This window comes from Lithobates pipiens, unplaced genomic scaffold (genome assembly GCF_037356315.1).
Source record: "Lithobates pipiens isolate NorthernLeopardFrog02 unplaced genomic scaffold, aLitPip1_a1.2 Scaffold_1, whole genome shotgun sequence".
NCBI classification, from domain to species: Eukaryota; Metazoa; Chordata; class Amphibia; order Anura; family Ranidae; genus Lithobates; species Lithobates pipiens.
The window spans coordinates 153938951-153953480 of NW_027507685.1; the positions used below are offsets into that span (position 1 = coordinate 153938951).

Consider the following 14530-nt stretch of genomic DNA (forward strand, 5'->3'; position numbering starts at 1 on the left):
GGACAAGGGAGATGCAGGTACACGGGGGGCAGTGCAAATGCCAAAATCACCACTGGATGAATTCCCCACTTGTGAGAGAGGTGGAGCCAACTATAGTATTAGGGGAGGTACTAGCGCTTGCTGGATGCTTCAGCTTAATACAGCAACAAAAATAAGACCTGTGGAAGATGGTAGAGATTTTAAGTAGATGGGGAGAAGATGGGGGCAATAGAGGGGGGTTGTATGCAGAGGTCAGAGCTGAATAGGGGTATTTGTGAGATGTAGACGGAGGATGCAGAGGTAAGCAGCTGTGGAAGAAGGCTGAATTCTGCACTCTGTGTGTAGCGCACCGCTAAACTCTGCACTCTGTATGCAGCGCACCCCTGAACTCTGCACTATTTACGTAGCACACCCTGAACTCTGCAGTCTGTGTGTAACCCCCTCCCTAAACTCTGCACATATTGCACTCCTAGTATTTAATGACCCTGTTAAGACCCTCCCACTCTTAGTGAAATGTGACCACACCCACTATTTGATGGGGTTTGTGTAAGAGATAGGGGGTTGTGATTGAGTTCCTGTACCTATTTTCCAAGAAAAAAAAAGCCCAGGCCACCTCATCCCTTTAAAACCAAACACAGCTTAACCACACAGGTTCTGTGGATGATGAAGGGGGTAATTAAGCTCACTTAGTGCTTATCTGCATTAAATTAGCCTCAGAACCTGTGTAATATGTGTTTGGTTTTAAAGGGATGATTTGGTAACCATAACCCCAGTGCTGCTGGTGGGGTCGGGCACTGAAGTGGGCCTGTTGCTTTGCCTGCATTTCCAAAGCACAGGTATGTTAAAGGCCCTTTGTATACAAGGCTGTGTAGCTGCTATTTGTCCTTTCCATAATTTTAGTGCATTGGAGAGGGACAGGTGCAGCATCCAGAACAACTACTCTTAGCCTGTCAAAGTCTACTGCAGGCTGCGCCTGGACCTGGCTGAACACTGTACATTGGCAATTACATTTAGGGCCCTATGTTTTTATGGATGATTGCCTGGAATGCAGGTCTTCCATTTCCCGGGCATTAGTGCATGAACGCATAGGGCCACTCAGTACAGCTACATATACAGTATCTCACAAAAGTGAGTACACCCCTCACATTTTTGTAAATATTTTATTCTCTCTTTATGTGACAACACTGCAGAAATGATACTTTGCTACAATGTAAAGTAGTGAGTGTACAGCTTGTATAACAGTGTCAATTTGCTGTCCCCTCAAAATAACTCAACACACAGCTTTTAATGTCTAAACCACTGGCAACAAAAGTGAGTACACCCCTAAGTGAAAATGTCCAAATTGGGCCCAGTTAGCCATTTTCTCTCTCCGGTGTCATGTGACTCATTAGTGTTACAAGGTCTCAGGGTAAATGGGGAGCAGGGGTGTTAAATTTGGTGTTATCGCTCTCACTCTCTCATACTGCTCACTGGAAGGTCAACATGGCACCTCATGGCAAAGAACTCTCTGAGGATCTGTAAAAAAATAATTGCTGCTTTACATAAAGATGGCCTAGGCTATAATAAGATTGCCAAGACCCTGAAACTGAGCTGCAGCACAGTGGCCAAGACCATACAGTGGTTTAACAGGACAGGTTCCACTCAGAACAGGCCTCGCCATGGTTGACCAAAGGACCAAGGGAGTTGAGTGCACATACTCAGCGTCATATTCAGAGGTTGTCTTTAGGAAATAAATGTATGAGTGCTGCCAGCATTGTTGCAGAGGTTGAACACTGCATCAAAGATAGAAGCCTCTTCTAAAGATGATGCACAAGAAAGCCTGCAAACAGTTGGCTGAAGACAAGCAGACTAAGAACATGGATTACTGGAAATATGTCCTGTGGTCTAAAGAGAAAATAAACGTATTTGTTCAGATGGTGTCAAGCGTGTGTGGTGGCAACCAGGTGAGGAGTACAAAGACAAGTGTGTCTTGCATACAGTCAAGCATGGTGGTGGGAGTGTCATGGTCTGGGGCTGCATGAGTGCTGCTGGCACTGGGGAGCTACAGTTCATTGAGGGAACCATGAATGCCAACATGTACTGTGACATACTGAAGCAGAGCATGATCCCCTCTGGGCCATAGGGCAGTATTCCAACATGATAAACACACCTCCAAGACGACCACTGCCTTGCTAAAGCAGCTGTGGGTAAAGCTGGTAGACTAGCTAAGCATGTCTCCAGACCTAAACCCTATTGAGCACCTGTCGGGCATCCTCAAACGGAAGGTGGAGGAGCGCAAGGTCTCCAACATGCACCAGCCCTGTGATGTCATCATGGAGGAGTGGAAGAGGACTCCAGTGGCAACCTGTAAAGCTCTGGTGAACTCCGTGCCCAAGAGGGTTAAAGCAGTGCTGGAAAATAATGGTGGCCACACAAAGTATTGACACTTTGGGCCCAATTTGGACATTTTCACTTAGGGGTGTACTCACTTTGGTTGCCAGCAGTTTAGACATTAATGGCTGTGTGTTGAGTTATTTTGAGGAGACAGCAAGTTTACACTGTTATACAAGCTGTACACTCACTACTTTACATTCTAGCAAAGTGTCAGTGTTGTCACATGAAAAGATATAAAATATTTACAAAAATGTGAGGGGTGTACTCACTTTTGTGAGATACTGTAGGTGCCTTACATAGCTGTATATATATTCTATGCATATTGGGGCCTTAAAAAGCATAACTAGGCTACATTCATGCCGTAAACATAACTTAGCTCAGTCATTCAGAACAAGAGGACACAGAATTCCCTAATAGCAATAATGTAGAACTTGTTAATATTTTATTGTGAATGACATTTAAACTGAATTTAAAGGAGGTTTATAATAAAGATAGCCATACACACATCCATCTATGCAAAACAGCATGAATTAATTAATCCCCGCTGTTGGATTCGCCGGTGGCTGAGTGCCCAAACAGTGAATACATCTGATAGGATGCACTCACTGATTGGCCCACAATTTTTCTTAAATTTTTTTTTTGTTGAGCCAGATGGTGCTGACAGGACCACCAATTCCTCGAATTGTAGCCAGTTAAGCAGGAATCAGGAAAACTTTGAGCCATGTATAGCCAGTTTAAGAGAAAAGTGGTGGTTGCCATTGCTGACCTCTTTCTGAAAAGGCCAGGTACCTGGCTGGCTCTGGTTTCAATCTGTTCTAAGTCATAACTCCTGATCTCCAAATTTGTTCCAGGTCAGATATAGGATGGGCATGATTGCCAGACAGCTAGCATTCTCCAAAGAGGTGAAGAATAGCGGGCTACACACTTCTTTACTAAAGGTTTCCTTAAGGCTGGGTTCACACCAATGTGTATTTCCCAGCATCCAATTTGCATAGCAGGAGATTGTGATCAGCTCTCTATGAAGCCGGTTTGTAGTGGCTCCAGTGTGAATTACACAGGTGTGTCTTTTGGTCCATTTCAAGTCTGAATTTAGCCCATAATTCAGGCAGAAATTGGACCTGAAACGGTGAATGAAGATACACCGGACCCCTGCTGTGAGCCGCATGCGGGTTAGATGTGAACCCAGCCCTACTGAAACATAGTAGATTGATCCAAATCAACCAATCAGGTGTTTGTTTTCATATCTGCAATAGAAAACGTATTTTGATTAGTGTTGTTATGGGCAATAACTTTGCTTTTTCCTCTCCAGTAGTTTGGTTGTTGTGGCATTTAGGTTTTTAATTACATTAAATTATCCTTTCCTACTAAAAAAACCTTTTAATATGTGATCTCCATATTCTACCACTCATTCAGTCCTAAGGGAAAGTATAATTCAGTGGGCTGTAGATCTGAATTATGTAGGACTTTGATCCATTAACGGGTTTCTTTTTCCTTCCACCAGATAAACTTAAGAACAGCAAGATCATCTTTGTGGTTGGTGAGTACGAATAATTACAAACAGAATTTTAAAGAATTTTTTTTTATCCAATCATGAATGTGATTAAGGTCACCCTAATGCAGCTAGGGTATGGAATAATCTGCAAACAGCACATCCACGTTAAAAGGATGCTCCACTACATTTTAATAGACACGCACGTGTGTAAAGAGAAATCTTGTTGTTTTGGATAAAATACTTAAGGACTCATTGCTCAGTGGGCATTTAGCCTTGGTGCATGAGAGTTTGGCATTTAGTTGTGGGCAGAAGGCACATGTTCACCGTCCAGACCCACTGCCAGGGCAATATTAAACTCTGTGAGAGACTTTGCACAGAAAAAAAAAGAAAAAAAAAGGGAATATATTATATCAAGAGAGAAAGAAAGAGCAAGTGTGAGTCAAATTTCCCAACTTTGGTTGTGTGCAATAACAGAAATCAGCCCATGGAACTTCAAATATTATAATCAAAATCTGCAGGCAAACCAAATAACTATAAGCAAGTTAACGTCTCTGTCAGTATGCATGAAATGTTATTTCCAATCCAATGTGTCAATTCAAGATAGAGCAAATGTGCCCGAGTTGGGCTAACCGGAAAGACATCCCTAGAGGGGGCCCCCCTCCATCGCCTTGTCCCAGTTCAGTTCTCAGGCTCTATGCTGCATGGGATGTCGCACTGGAATTAAAGGCAGCCCCTCCAGAAGATGGGGAAAAGGGGATAAAGGACAAAGAAAAAAAGTAAAGTCAATAAACCACCTGTTCTCAAATAAAGGTAACGATAACATTAGACATTTCCCCAAAGAGAATAGATCCTTGGGTCCTAAATCTTTTTGAACGTGAGCTCCAAACTAGAGAACCCAGACAGCGTTAAAAGTTGATTGGACACTTTAGAAAGCCTTATTCGATCACTGTTGATTCCTTTGAGATACGCCAATGCTCATTTATTTAAATTTGTATACTCAAGCGATTATTTCGAGAAAAAGGAGTGCCACAAGCAAGCTGGGGGGCATTCAGTACTTATGATATCTAGCCCTAAGCCCTTGTACACACGGTCAGACATTTTGACAATAAAATCCGTCGGAATTTGTCCGAAACTTGTGTTGCATACACACGGTCGGACAAAGTTGTCAGAAAATCCGATCATACGTGACGTGATGACGTTATTTCGTTACGACGGGACTACGTTGAGGCTAGTAGCCAATAGCTTTGGTCTAGGAATTTGATCTGAGCATGCGTGGCACTTTGTCCGATCGGATCATGTTATCGGAAAGTTTTATAGCCCAGCTCTAAAACTTTGTCCGTCGGATATTCCGAAAGGAAACAGTCCGATGGAGCCCAAACACAGTCAGATTATCCGACAACATGGTCCGACCATGTGTACAAGGGCTAAGAGGAGATATTTCCCTATTTTTTTTTTTTTGCAAAATTTTTTATAAAATTTTTCATTAACTAACAAAATTAGCCCACGCAGGGGCCAGATATTTCCCTATTTACACAATAATCAGAACGGGACTTAGTCAGTGACAGCTTCTGAACGTTTTATAACTAGCTGCTTCCAATTTAGACCTTCAGTATGTTTATAGTGCCAATAAGTGGGAAGTCTTCCATCACCAACTTCCTTTGTGGTTCTGCGAGGTCATATGACAAATGCTGAAAGCTGCAAAGGAATGATGCTGGAAGGTCTAAAAAGATATGTCATGATAAACCTTGTCCTTTATGAACACCAACATTTCCCTATGTCCACCAGTCATGGGAACACACATTGCCTGGTTCACTGTCTTTAGCTTGTAAGCAAGTAAGCAAGAGGTGCAGCATGGTGTGGTGAGCAGTAAACATACAGAGTCTGAGATAGACAAGAGCAGCATATTGTAGAAAGTTCCAACAAACTACAACTACACCCAGTGGTTAGGCACAGCTTATGAACAGTAACAGTGGTCTGCAGTCTTGTTTTATGCCAACAGCATCTGCAATGAGGCACAGGAATGCAGCCTGGCTGGTCCACACCCGAAGGGAAGGCTTCCTAAAGTGGAGACAGAGGTAGTTCCTGCCCTGTCCTTACGGATGGATTTACTTCCGCTTTAAATATACATTGCCCTGATCCAAGATGGCTGCTGAGGTCATGGGGGCACCAGTGTCCAATCATACAGATGTTCCCCTGTTGACCACAGTAAGTCATAGGGGAACCCATTTCGCAAAGGCTTTCTTCCCCTCCTGCATTGCTACTTTAGTTGAGTGCCATCTACAGTGGGGAGTCCAGACTGCACCAGCCTACAAGCTTGCAGAAATCTGTCCCTACCATAATTGGGTTAGCTGGTTTTGTTTGCCTTCCAAGCCAAAGATAACCAATCCTCCCCTGGCAACAGCAAATAATAGAAGGAGATATATTAACCTTTAAGTGAACCAGCACTTTTCTCATGCAGAGCAAAGCAACAGGTTCACTTTAAAGCTGGAACTCCAGAAATAATCTTTTTTTCCATAGTTACATTGGTTCAGCTTGGTTTGATCCAAGTACCCATATCGGATATCTAGAGGGCCATTAAGGATGTTGAAAATTGCTAATGGGGGTTGGGATATGTACAATGATACCTGTGATCATCTTCAAGGTGCTGCTACGGCACCTTCCCCTCTACACAATGAACACAGGAGGGCTCGCTCTGCACCATTGCCATTCAGTGGATGCCTTGTATTTTTTTAAATGAATACAGGGGCAGAGTAAGTTATGATCTCCACCTTGTCCAATCAGTATTAATATTAGTTGCACCTCTATCTGATCAAAAGCAGGACTGTTTGTAAAACATAAAAATAACTTTTCTAACTTGTTTCTTGTATGGTTAAAACACTTGAGGTGGGTAATTTACAGTTCTGTGCATGCCCTCTGTGTGGCTGCCAGAGACATTGTTTGGTTAGAGCAGCTATAATATCTACAATATAACTACTACTTTCCTATATTTTCTTCTGAACCTTTCTGCCTCTGGATCTTTCAGGAGGACCAGGCTCCGGTAAGGGCACCCAGTGTGAGAAGATTGTACAGAAATATGGCTACACCCATCTGTCTTCTGGAGACCTGCTGAGGGCGGAGGTGGCCTCTGGATCTGAGCGAGGGAAGACTCTCTCTGCCATCATGGAGAGAGGAGAACTCGTACCTTTGGTAAGATCACCACTGAAACTGAACACACACACACACACACATTACCTGATCTATGCAATCTCCTTTAGATTTACAACTATGCAGTTTACATATTTGTAGACAGTTTCAAGCACTTTTAGCCACTTTAAGTCTGTGATAAATCCAAAAAATTACCAAATGGCTCAATGCAATCTGTCAAAAACCATGTGTGCAGAAAAAGAAAGCTGTGCAGACTGTTGGGGATGGGTCACCCTAATAAATTCCCTTTTGTTCATGATCAAAAGGTGGCTGGTCATCTGAGCTCTACTCTTATCTTCATTCCTCAGGGCTCTGCTCTCAAAGCTACCAGTGTCAAACTCTGCCTGCTGGTAATGTACCAAGCAAGGTCCATGTGACAAAAGAGCAAGACTCTGATGTAATATATAGTCAACGTTCATGTGACAACAGAAGCAGGACAAACAGTTGACGCGTTTCACAACATCATTGTTGCTTAGTCATAGCTTTAATGTCTAAACCACTGGCAACAAAAGTGAGTACAACCCTAAGTGAAAATGTCCAAATTGGGCCCAAAGTATGAAAATTTTGTGTGGCCACCATTATTTTCCAGCACTCCCTAAAGCCTTGTATACACGATCAGATTTTCGGATGGCCATTGTCTGTTTTTTGTTGCATGCTAGTCATGTTGAAAGTGAAGGGGTTACTCATCATACGAAAATTCTCGTACGACAGAAAACAACTTCAGAAGTGATGTACTGTGTTAAATAGTTTTGTATGTATTCTTTAATTTCTGAGCATTTGTAGACTTGCTCTTATGTTTTTTTTTTGGATAAAAACTGTACTGATTAAACGAAAATCGGACATTGAGTTCACGTAGGACAAAAATGTTATAGTCTGCAACTCTGCACATCCAGCTTTTGACGAATGAAAAATGGTAATCGGCTGTCGAAAGCACGATACTAACGACCTGAAAATCGTCAGATTGCTCGTCAGATGAAATTTTAATTCAGATTTTCATATCGTGTGTACAGGCCTTTAACTCTTTTGGGCATGGAGTTCACCAGAGCTTCACAGGTTGCCACTGGAGTCCTCTTCTACTCCTCCATGACGACATCACGAAGCGGGTGGATGTTAGACACCTTGCGCTTCTCCACCTTCCGTTTGATGATGCCCCACAGATGCTCAATAGGGTTTAGGTCTGGAGACATCCTTGGCCAGTCCATCACCTTTACCCTTAGCTTCTTTAGCAAGGCAGTGGTCATCTTAGCAGTGTTTTTGGGGTCGTTATGCCTTTGTCTCCTCAGATCTGCACAGAGTGCGGGAGTCTTTTCATATTAACAAATCAGTAATCACGAAAAAGTTACATGTGCAACACAACTTGCATTAATACCTACCCCCTCCCTTGCTCTGCTGGGAATCCATGACAATGAGCAGTGTCCTCACCATTTGAAGCTGCTTATATTGCACCTCCTGTACTATGCCAAAAAGGAAATATTGCTGAAATGGCTACCTCCTCTTAGACCAGAGGTGGCTGAATGGGAGGAGATGGTCAATGCGGCCTTGCCTCTATACAAAATGACCTACTCTAATAGGGGTAGCCATTATAAGTTTGAGAAGGTCTGGGCTCCTTGGACTTTAACCTGAGCATATATTGTATATTATATATGATTAAGGGTAGAGGGTTAATTGCCGTGTCCTACACCTAGAAACCACTAATCTTGTTATGCTGTGAGTCTTGGTGGACTCTACACACTGTTACGATTTCAAATCCAGTGTAATATTCAATGCATATGGCAAGATGATATATTGACCTGTCAACCTATATACATCTGTAATCTGAATTTTGTTTTCTTACTTTTTTTTTTCTCAATACAGCACCACTGTTTTTTTTTTAACAAAGTTACATGTGCTACCTTGGGAACCTAATGGGGAGACTGTGTTAGCTAGGAACTTAGTTTAATTAGTGGCTTAGACAAGCTGATGCTTTGTTTTAGTTTATTCTATGGACTTGTGGACTTGCTGTTCATTTTCTTAGTAAGAGGGTCAGACAAACCTGCTTGAACCATTTCTGGATGCCCGTCCTGTGCATGGTTTACTGCTGCCAATACTAGTTGAGTCTGTCCTCTTACTACATATATTATATATATATTATATATATATATATATATATACTGTATATCAGGGGAAGAAAATGTGGGAACTCACCCAAGATTCCCCTCCACCTCAAAAATAAAGTGTGTGTGTATATTATATATATATATGTATGTGTATATGTATATATATATATATATATATATATATATACACATACATACATACATACATACACACGCACAATGTCCTCAGGCTGCCTGTATTGATTGTGCAAATTGGGGCCCAGGCCCCCGGGTTGCTCGCTCCTCAGTGCCCATCAAATGCAATTCAGCCTCGCCACCAGCGTCCCCGGCAATTCAGCCTCGCCACCAGTGTCCCCGGCAATTCTGCCTCGCCACCAGCGTCCCCGGCAATTCAGCCTCGCCACCAGTGTCCCCGGCAATTCAGCCTCGCCACCAGTGTCCCCGGCAATTCAGCCTGGCCTCCAGTGTCCCCGGCAATTCAGCCTGGCCTCCAGTATCCCCGGCAATTCAGCCTGGCTTCCAGTGTCCCCGGCAATTCAGCCTGGCCTCCAGTGTCCCCGGCAATTCAGCCTGGCCACCAGTATCCCCGGCAATGCAGCCTCTCCACCAGTGTCCCCAGCAATGCAGCCTCTCCACCAGTGTCCCTAGCAATGCAGCCTCTCCACCAGTTCTCACAACTTTTTTGAGATGGGAACGAGGGACACCTATTGCAAAAGTATGGAGGCATAGGACTAGGGTTGCCTCTTTTTCTTCAAATTAAACCCAAACCCTTTAGTGGCACACAGCATTTTTTTTTGTACATCTATTTTACTAATAAATAACATTTCTAATTATATGAAATTAATAACAAGAGTCCCTCTTTACATCAGAGTCCACAGACTTCACTTTTACATCTGAACTCACAGAGTTCCCTTTCACTGTAAGGGGGGACTCTGCAGAACTCGGATGTAAGGGGTGCTCTGAGAACCCTGATTTACCTTGGTGTACTCAGAAGCAGGAGAGGAAAGGGGGGAGACTTCAGTCACAGACAGGGATGGATGGTGAGCTCCCTCACCCGTTGGCTGTCAGCATCTCTCATCCACATGTATCTGAGGCTGCTGGATGTCAGATTTCTGGCCGCCACTTTCCTTTTCTGAGGCACAGTGCCGGGGAGTGGAGTATGGGCAGACACAGAGGGGTAGGGCGGGAGGAAGAGGTGAGGATAGAGCCCTCTCTCCTCTCCTGTCTGTGTGTGTGTTTGGGGGGGGGGTGTTAATGCTGGCTTTGGGCAGTGTGAAAGAGAGTGTAACAGACACTCTCAGCATAGACAACTGCAGCCAGCAACTCTGCTGCGAAGCCATAGTCCAGTTTGAATAATGTGTCCGAGTTTCAGGCAGTCTGAAACCCGGACGCATGACTCCAAACCCGAACTGTCCGGGTGAATCCCGGACAGGTGGCAACCCTAAATAGGACACACCCCGCCATGCCCTCTTAAAAGGAGAATTAGACAAGAAAAAAATGATTGGTTAAAGACATAAGGCCTTTTTTTTACCACTGCTATTTCCTTTATTCTGGTTGTCGAGATTTACAGATGCAGCAATTAAGAAATTGGATGAAAGCTATGAGAGCTATGCCATAAAGCCTATTAACTTGAAGCTTCAGAAATACTCAACTTTAGTTCCAAGTCAGAACTTGCGGCACCCATCGCACTGCATCATTCCAGCTAGGCGCCCCAGAGGGGAACCATGAGCAGGCACCATGTGGAGTACTAATAGTACTATTTAATATGCACATATAACATAAGGACCAGTTCACTTTCAATACATCCGATTGGTTGCTGTAGGAAAAAAAAAAATCACTTTCTTTTCCTTCATTTTCTTTTTCTAAGACCCCTTTCACACTAAAGCGGTTTTCAGGCATGTTAGCACTAGAAATAGCGCCTGAAAACAGCCTCCCATTCATTTCAGTGTGACTTATCACACGGGGCGTGTGCTTGCGGGACATTAGGAAAAGTCTTGCAAGTAGCGTCTTTGGAGCGGTTTGGGAGCGCTGTATTTAGCACTCCCAAAATGCCCTGCCTACTTTTAACCACTTCTTTGGGGTTAAAAGTGCCCCGCTAGCAGCCGAAAAGTGCTGCTTTAGTGCTAACGCGGCCGCTGCCTCAGTGTGAAAGGGGTCTAAATCACTTCCTATTTTTACCCAGTCTTAGTGCAAGCCATTTTCCAGCAGGTGGTGATATATCACTGGTGCTGAGAACATTACATTTGTTTATTATGAAATAAGATAATTTTTTGCAGAATTTGACACTGGGACTACAATATGCTTCACAAAGGATTTTAAAATGATCACTGAAAATAAAGAACTTTATCCTCGTGATTACGTTTTCAGAATTTTACCTAATATTATATGACTAATAGAGGTTGATTTACTGAAGCTGGAGAGTGTAAAATCTGGTGCAGCTGTACATGGTAGCCAATCAGCTTCTAACCTCTGCTTATTCAATTAAGGCCCCTTTCACACCAGCAGACTGATCTGGTCCGCCTGCCCGTTTTTCCGGCAGACTCAGTGGGGCTACCTATTGTTCTCTATGGAGCAGCGGCTGTCAGCAGACACCTGCTGGCATCCGATCCGATAAATACAGACAGATGGGGATTTTTTTCCCCCACCTGTCCAGCATATCGAATGACAGTCAGATGATATCAGGCAGTCCATTTCCATCTGACGGCTTCATAAAAGAAAAGCAGGCTGTGTCCGTGTCTGCTCTGCATAGGGGAGCGGACACAGACTTGTCATCCGCCTGCTCAGCAGGGAGACCCCCCCCACTGATCAGACGGATTCCACTCCGTCTGAAAGGGGCCTAGGTTTTGACCAAAAAAACATGGAAGCCGATTGGTTTCTATGCACAGCTGCACCAGATTTTACACTCTCCAGTTTTAGTAAATTAACCCCATGTTGTCTGTTGTTATTAAAATACATGGCATACATGCAGGAAATCTGTCACTCAGTCAGAACACTTGGATATGCAGAAGTTCACTAGCTAGCCATTTAGATAGAGGTGTCACCCTGATGTGTATAATGTGTACAGACACAATACATCATTTAGAACTTCTGCCTTCTTGCAATGTACAGCTATGCTGTCAGAGGTTAAGACCCCTTTCACACCAGGGCGTTTTGCAGGCGCTATAGCGTTAGAAATAGCGCCTGCAATCCCCCCTAAAAAAGCTGCACCATTGTCTGTAGTGTGAAAGCCCGAGGGCTTTCACACTACAGCGGTGCACTGGCAGGACATCAGGGAAAAGTCCTGCCAGCAGCTTCTTTGGAGCGGTGAAAGAGCGGTGTGTTTACCGCTCCTCCGCCGCTGCTCCCCATTGAAATCAATGGGGCAGCGCTGTAATACCGCCGGCAAAATGCCGATATTGCGGAGTATTGCCGGCAGTTTTAACCCTTTCTCTGCCGCTAGCGGGGAGTAAAAGCGCCCCGCTAGCGGCCGAAATGCGCCGCAAATCCAGCGGTAAAACGTCGCTAAAAATAGCAGCGTTTTACCGCCCACGCTATGGGCGGTGTGGTGTGAAAGGGGTCTAATTTCCAGACCAGAAGGAAGGCCGCAGGGATTCATCTCCTTTTTTTTTTTTATAATTACATTTTAATTTATTAGAATTTAGCTTAACAGTCAACTAAGGACAAAGACATGTGTCCATATACTGTATAACATTTACATAATTATCCAATCCTATATACACATATCAAAATATTCTATTAAGAAAAAAAGAAAGCGAGGAAAAAAAAATCACTTCCCCTCTTAACGTGCAATATATCCTAAATGTAGAATTTTCTCTGACACCCCCCCCCCCCCCCAGTTAAGGGCCCCAATCTCCCTAGCTATTCGTCTCGGTGCACCAATCAGTACACCCCTAACTCAATGAAAAAAGCAAAGTTGTAACATATTTAGTTAAAAAAAAAAAAAGAGAAAAAAAGGGATTCCTCGATAGGCATTCTGCTATCCACAATGGGCTGTAGGGAATCACATTGAGGGGTGGTTTTCACGGGACATAGCCAACCTATGCAGGGGCTGTTTCCTCTTCTAGCAGTTTGTGATCTCCAGTGATTACAGGGTGCAGTGCAGCATACAATTCATCCTTTACGGCCTTGGAAGTGAAAGATGAATTGAAGTGTATACCTTCCTTGCTCTTATTCCTAGTCTGCAGGCAAGCTGAATGTAAACAATGCAATTATTTTATTGGCCTGGGCACATGGTAGGACATATCTGCAAAGTTGCTCGATGACCCTTGACACCAGGGCCAGGACAAGGGGTAGGCAGGAGGGGGTGGCTGCCCTGGGCACTATAGTATTATGTGAGGTGGGGGGCACCACAAGGAGGTTGAGGAGAGGGGATTTGTTTTGGGAGGGGGAAAGTTGGGGACGGCAGGGGATAAGAATTGTTCTATAAGGGAATATTTGGGGAGGTGTGCTAGGAGTAGTGAATTGAAGGGATTTGTGTTGGGATGGGGCTTGGGGAAAAAAAGTGGGGCTAGGAGAGGGAATTTAAAATTAATATGGTAGGGGGGGAGGGGATTTGTGCTAGGAGGGATGATCGGGGGTATTTGTGATAGGCGGGGAAATTTGGGGGAGATGGGGGAGATTTGTGCTAGGATGGGGGATTGGGGAGAATTTTTGCTGGGAGCGGGAATTTGTAGAGGGAGGAGAGAATTCATGCTCATAGGGAAAATTTGAGGGGTGGAGGATTAGTACTAGGAGGGGTGAATTTATGCTGGGGGCATATGAGGAATGAGGGGATTTGAGCTGGGGGGGGCAAAAATTCATGCTGGGAAGGGGGATTTCAGCAGGGGGCAGCTTTTTATTGGCAGGGGGATATTTATGCTTAGAATTTCACTGACACATAATGCTCATACATCTTGCGGGGGGGGGGGGGGGGGTGCAATTTGGCATGTTCACTCTGGGCTCTAGATGACCTTGTCCCAGCACTGCTTGACACATAAAATATAATTGTTTTATATGTTTAGTTATCTTATAAAATAGCAGATTGTTGTATTTAAGTTTAATGACCAATGCGATAAAGAGCATTTTGCTTACGCGGATTCTGATTGTTCTATGAAGGCTTAGTCTGTATTTTGAGCACCATTCTGGGGAAGACACAATGCACGTACTGCAAACATTTCATCATGTAGTGAAGTATCTTCTTCCTTCCCCAGGACACCGTTCTGGATATGTTGAAAGACGCCATGATCGCCAAAGCGGACACCTCTAAAGGATACCTTATTGATGGCTACCCGCGTGAGGTCAAACAAGGAGAGGAGTTCGAGAAGAAGGTGAGGAACTAAAGCAGTCCTGGGTTATAAACGTCATGCCCACATAAGTCTCTTAACATATCATAAATGTAGACAGACGTGGCTGCTCAGATCATTAAAGC

At 44.0% G+C, this 14530-nt stretch overlaps 1 protein-coding gene across 4 annotated transcripts in view; it reads left to right on the top strand.

Moving 5' to 3' along the window:
* Nucleotides 1–14530, top strand: part of AK1 (adenylate kinase 1) — a 131771-nt gene that overhangs the window by 112545 nt on the left and 4696 nt on the right. For all 4 annotated transcript variants that reach the window (XM_077478710.1, XM_077478711.1, XM_077478713.1 and 1 more), the window contains 3 exons: nt 3854–3889; nt 6867–7030; nt 14313–14429. In XM_077478710.1, the coding sequence (XP_077334836.1) occupies nt 3854–3889; nt 6867–7030; nt 14313–14429 (317 nt within the window). The remainder of the gene's footprint in view (nt 1–3853; nt 3890–6866; nt 7031–14312; nt 14430–14530) is intronic.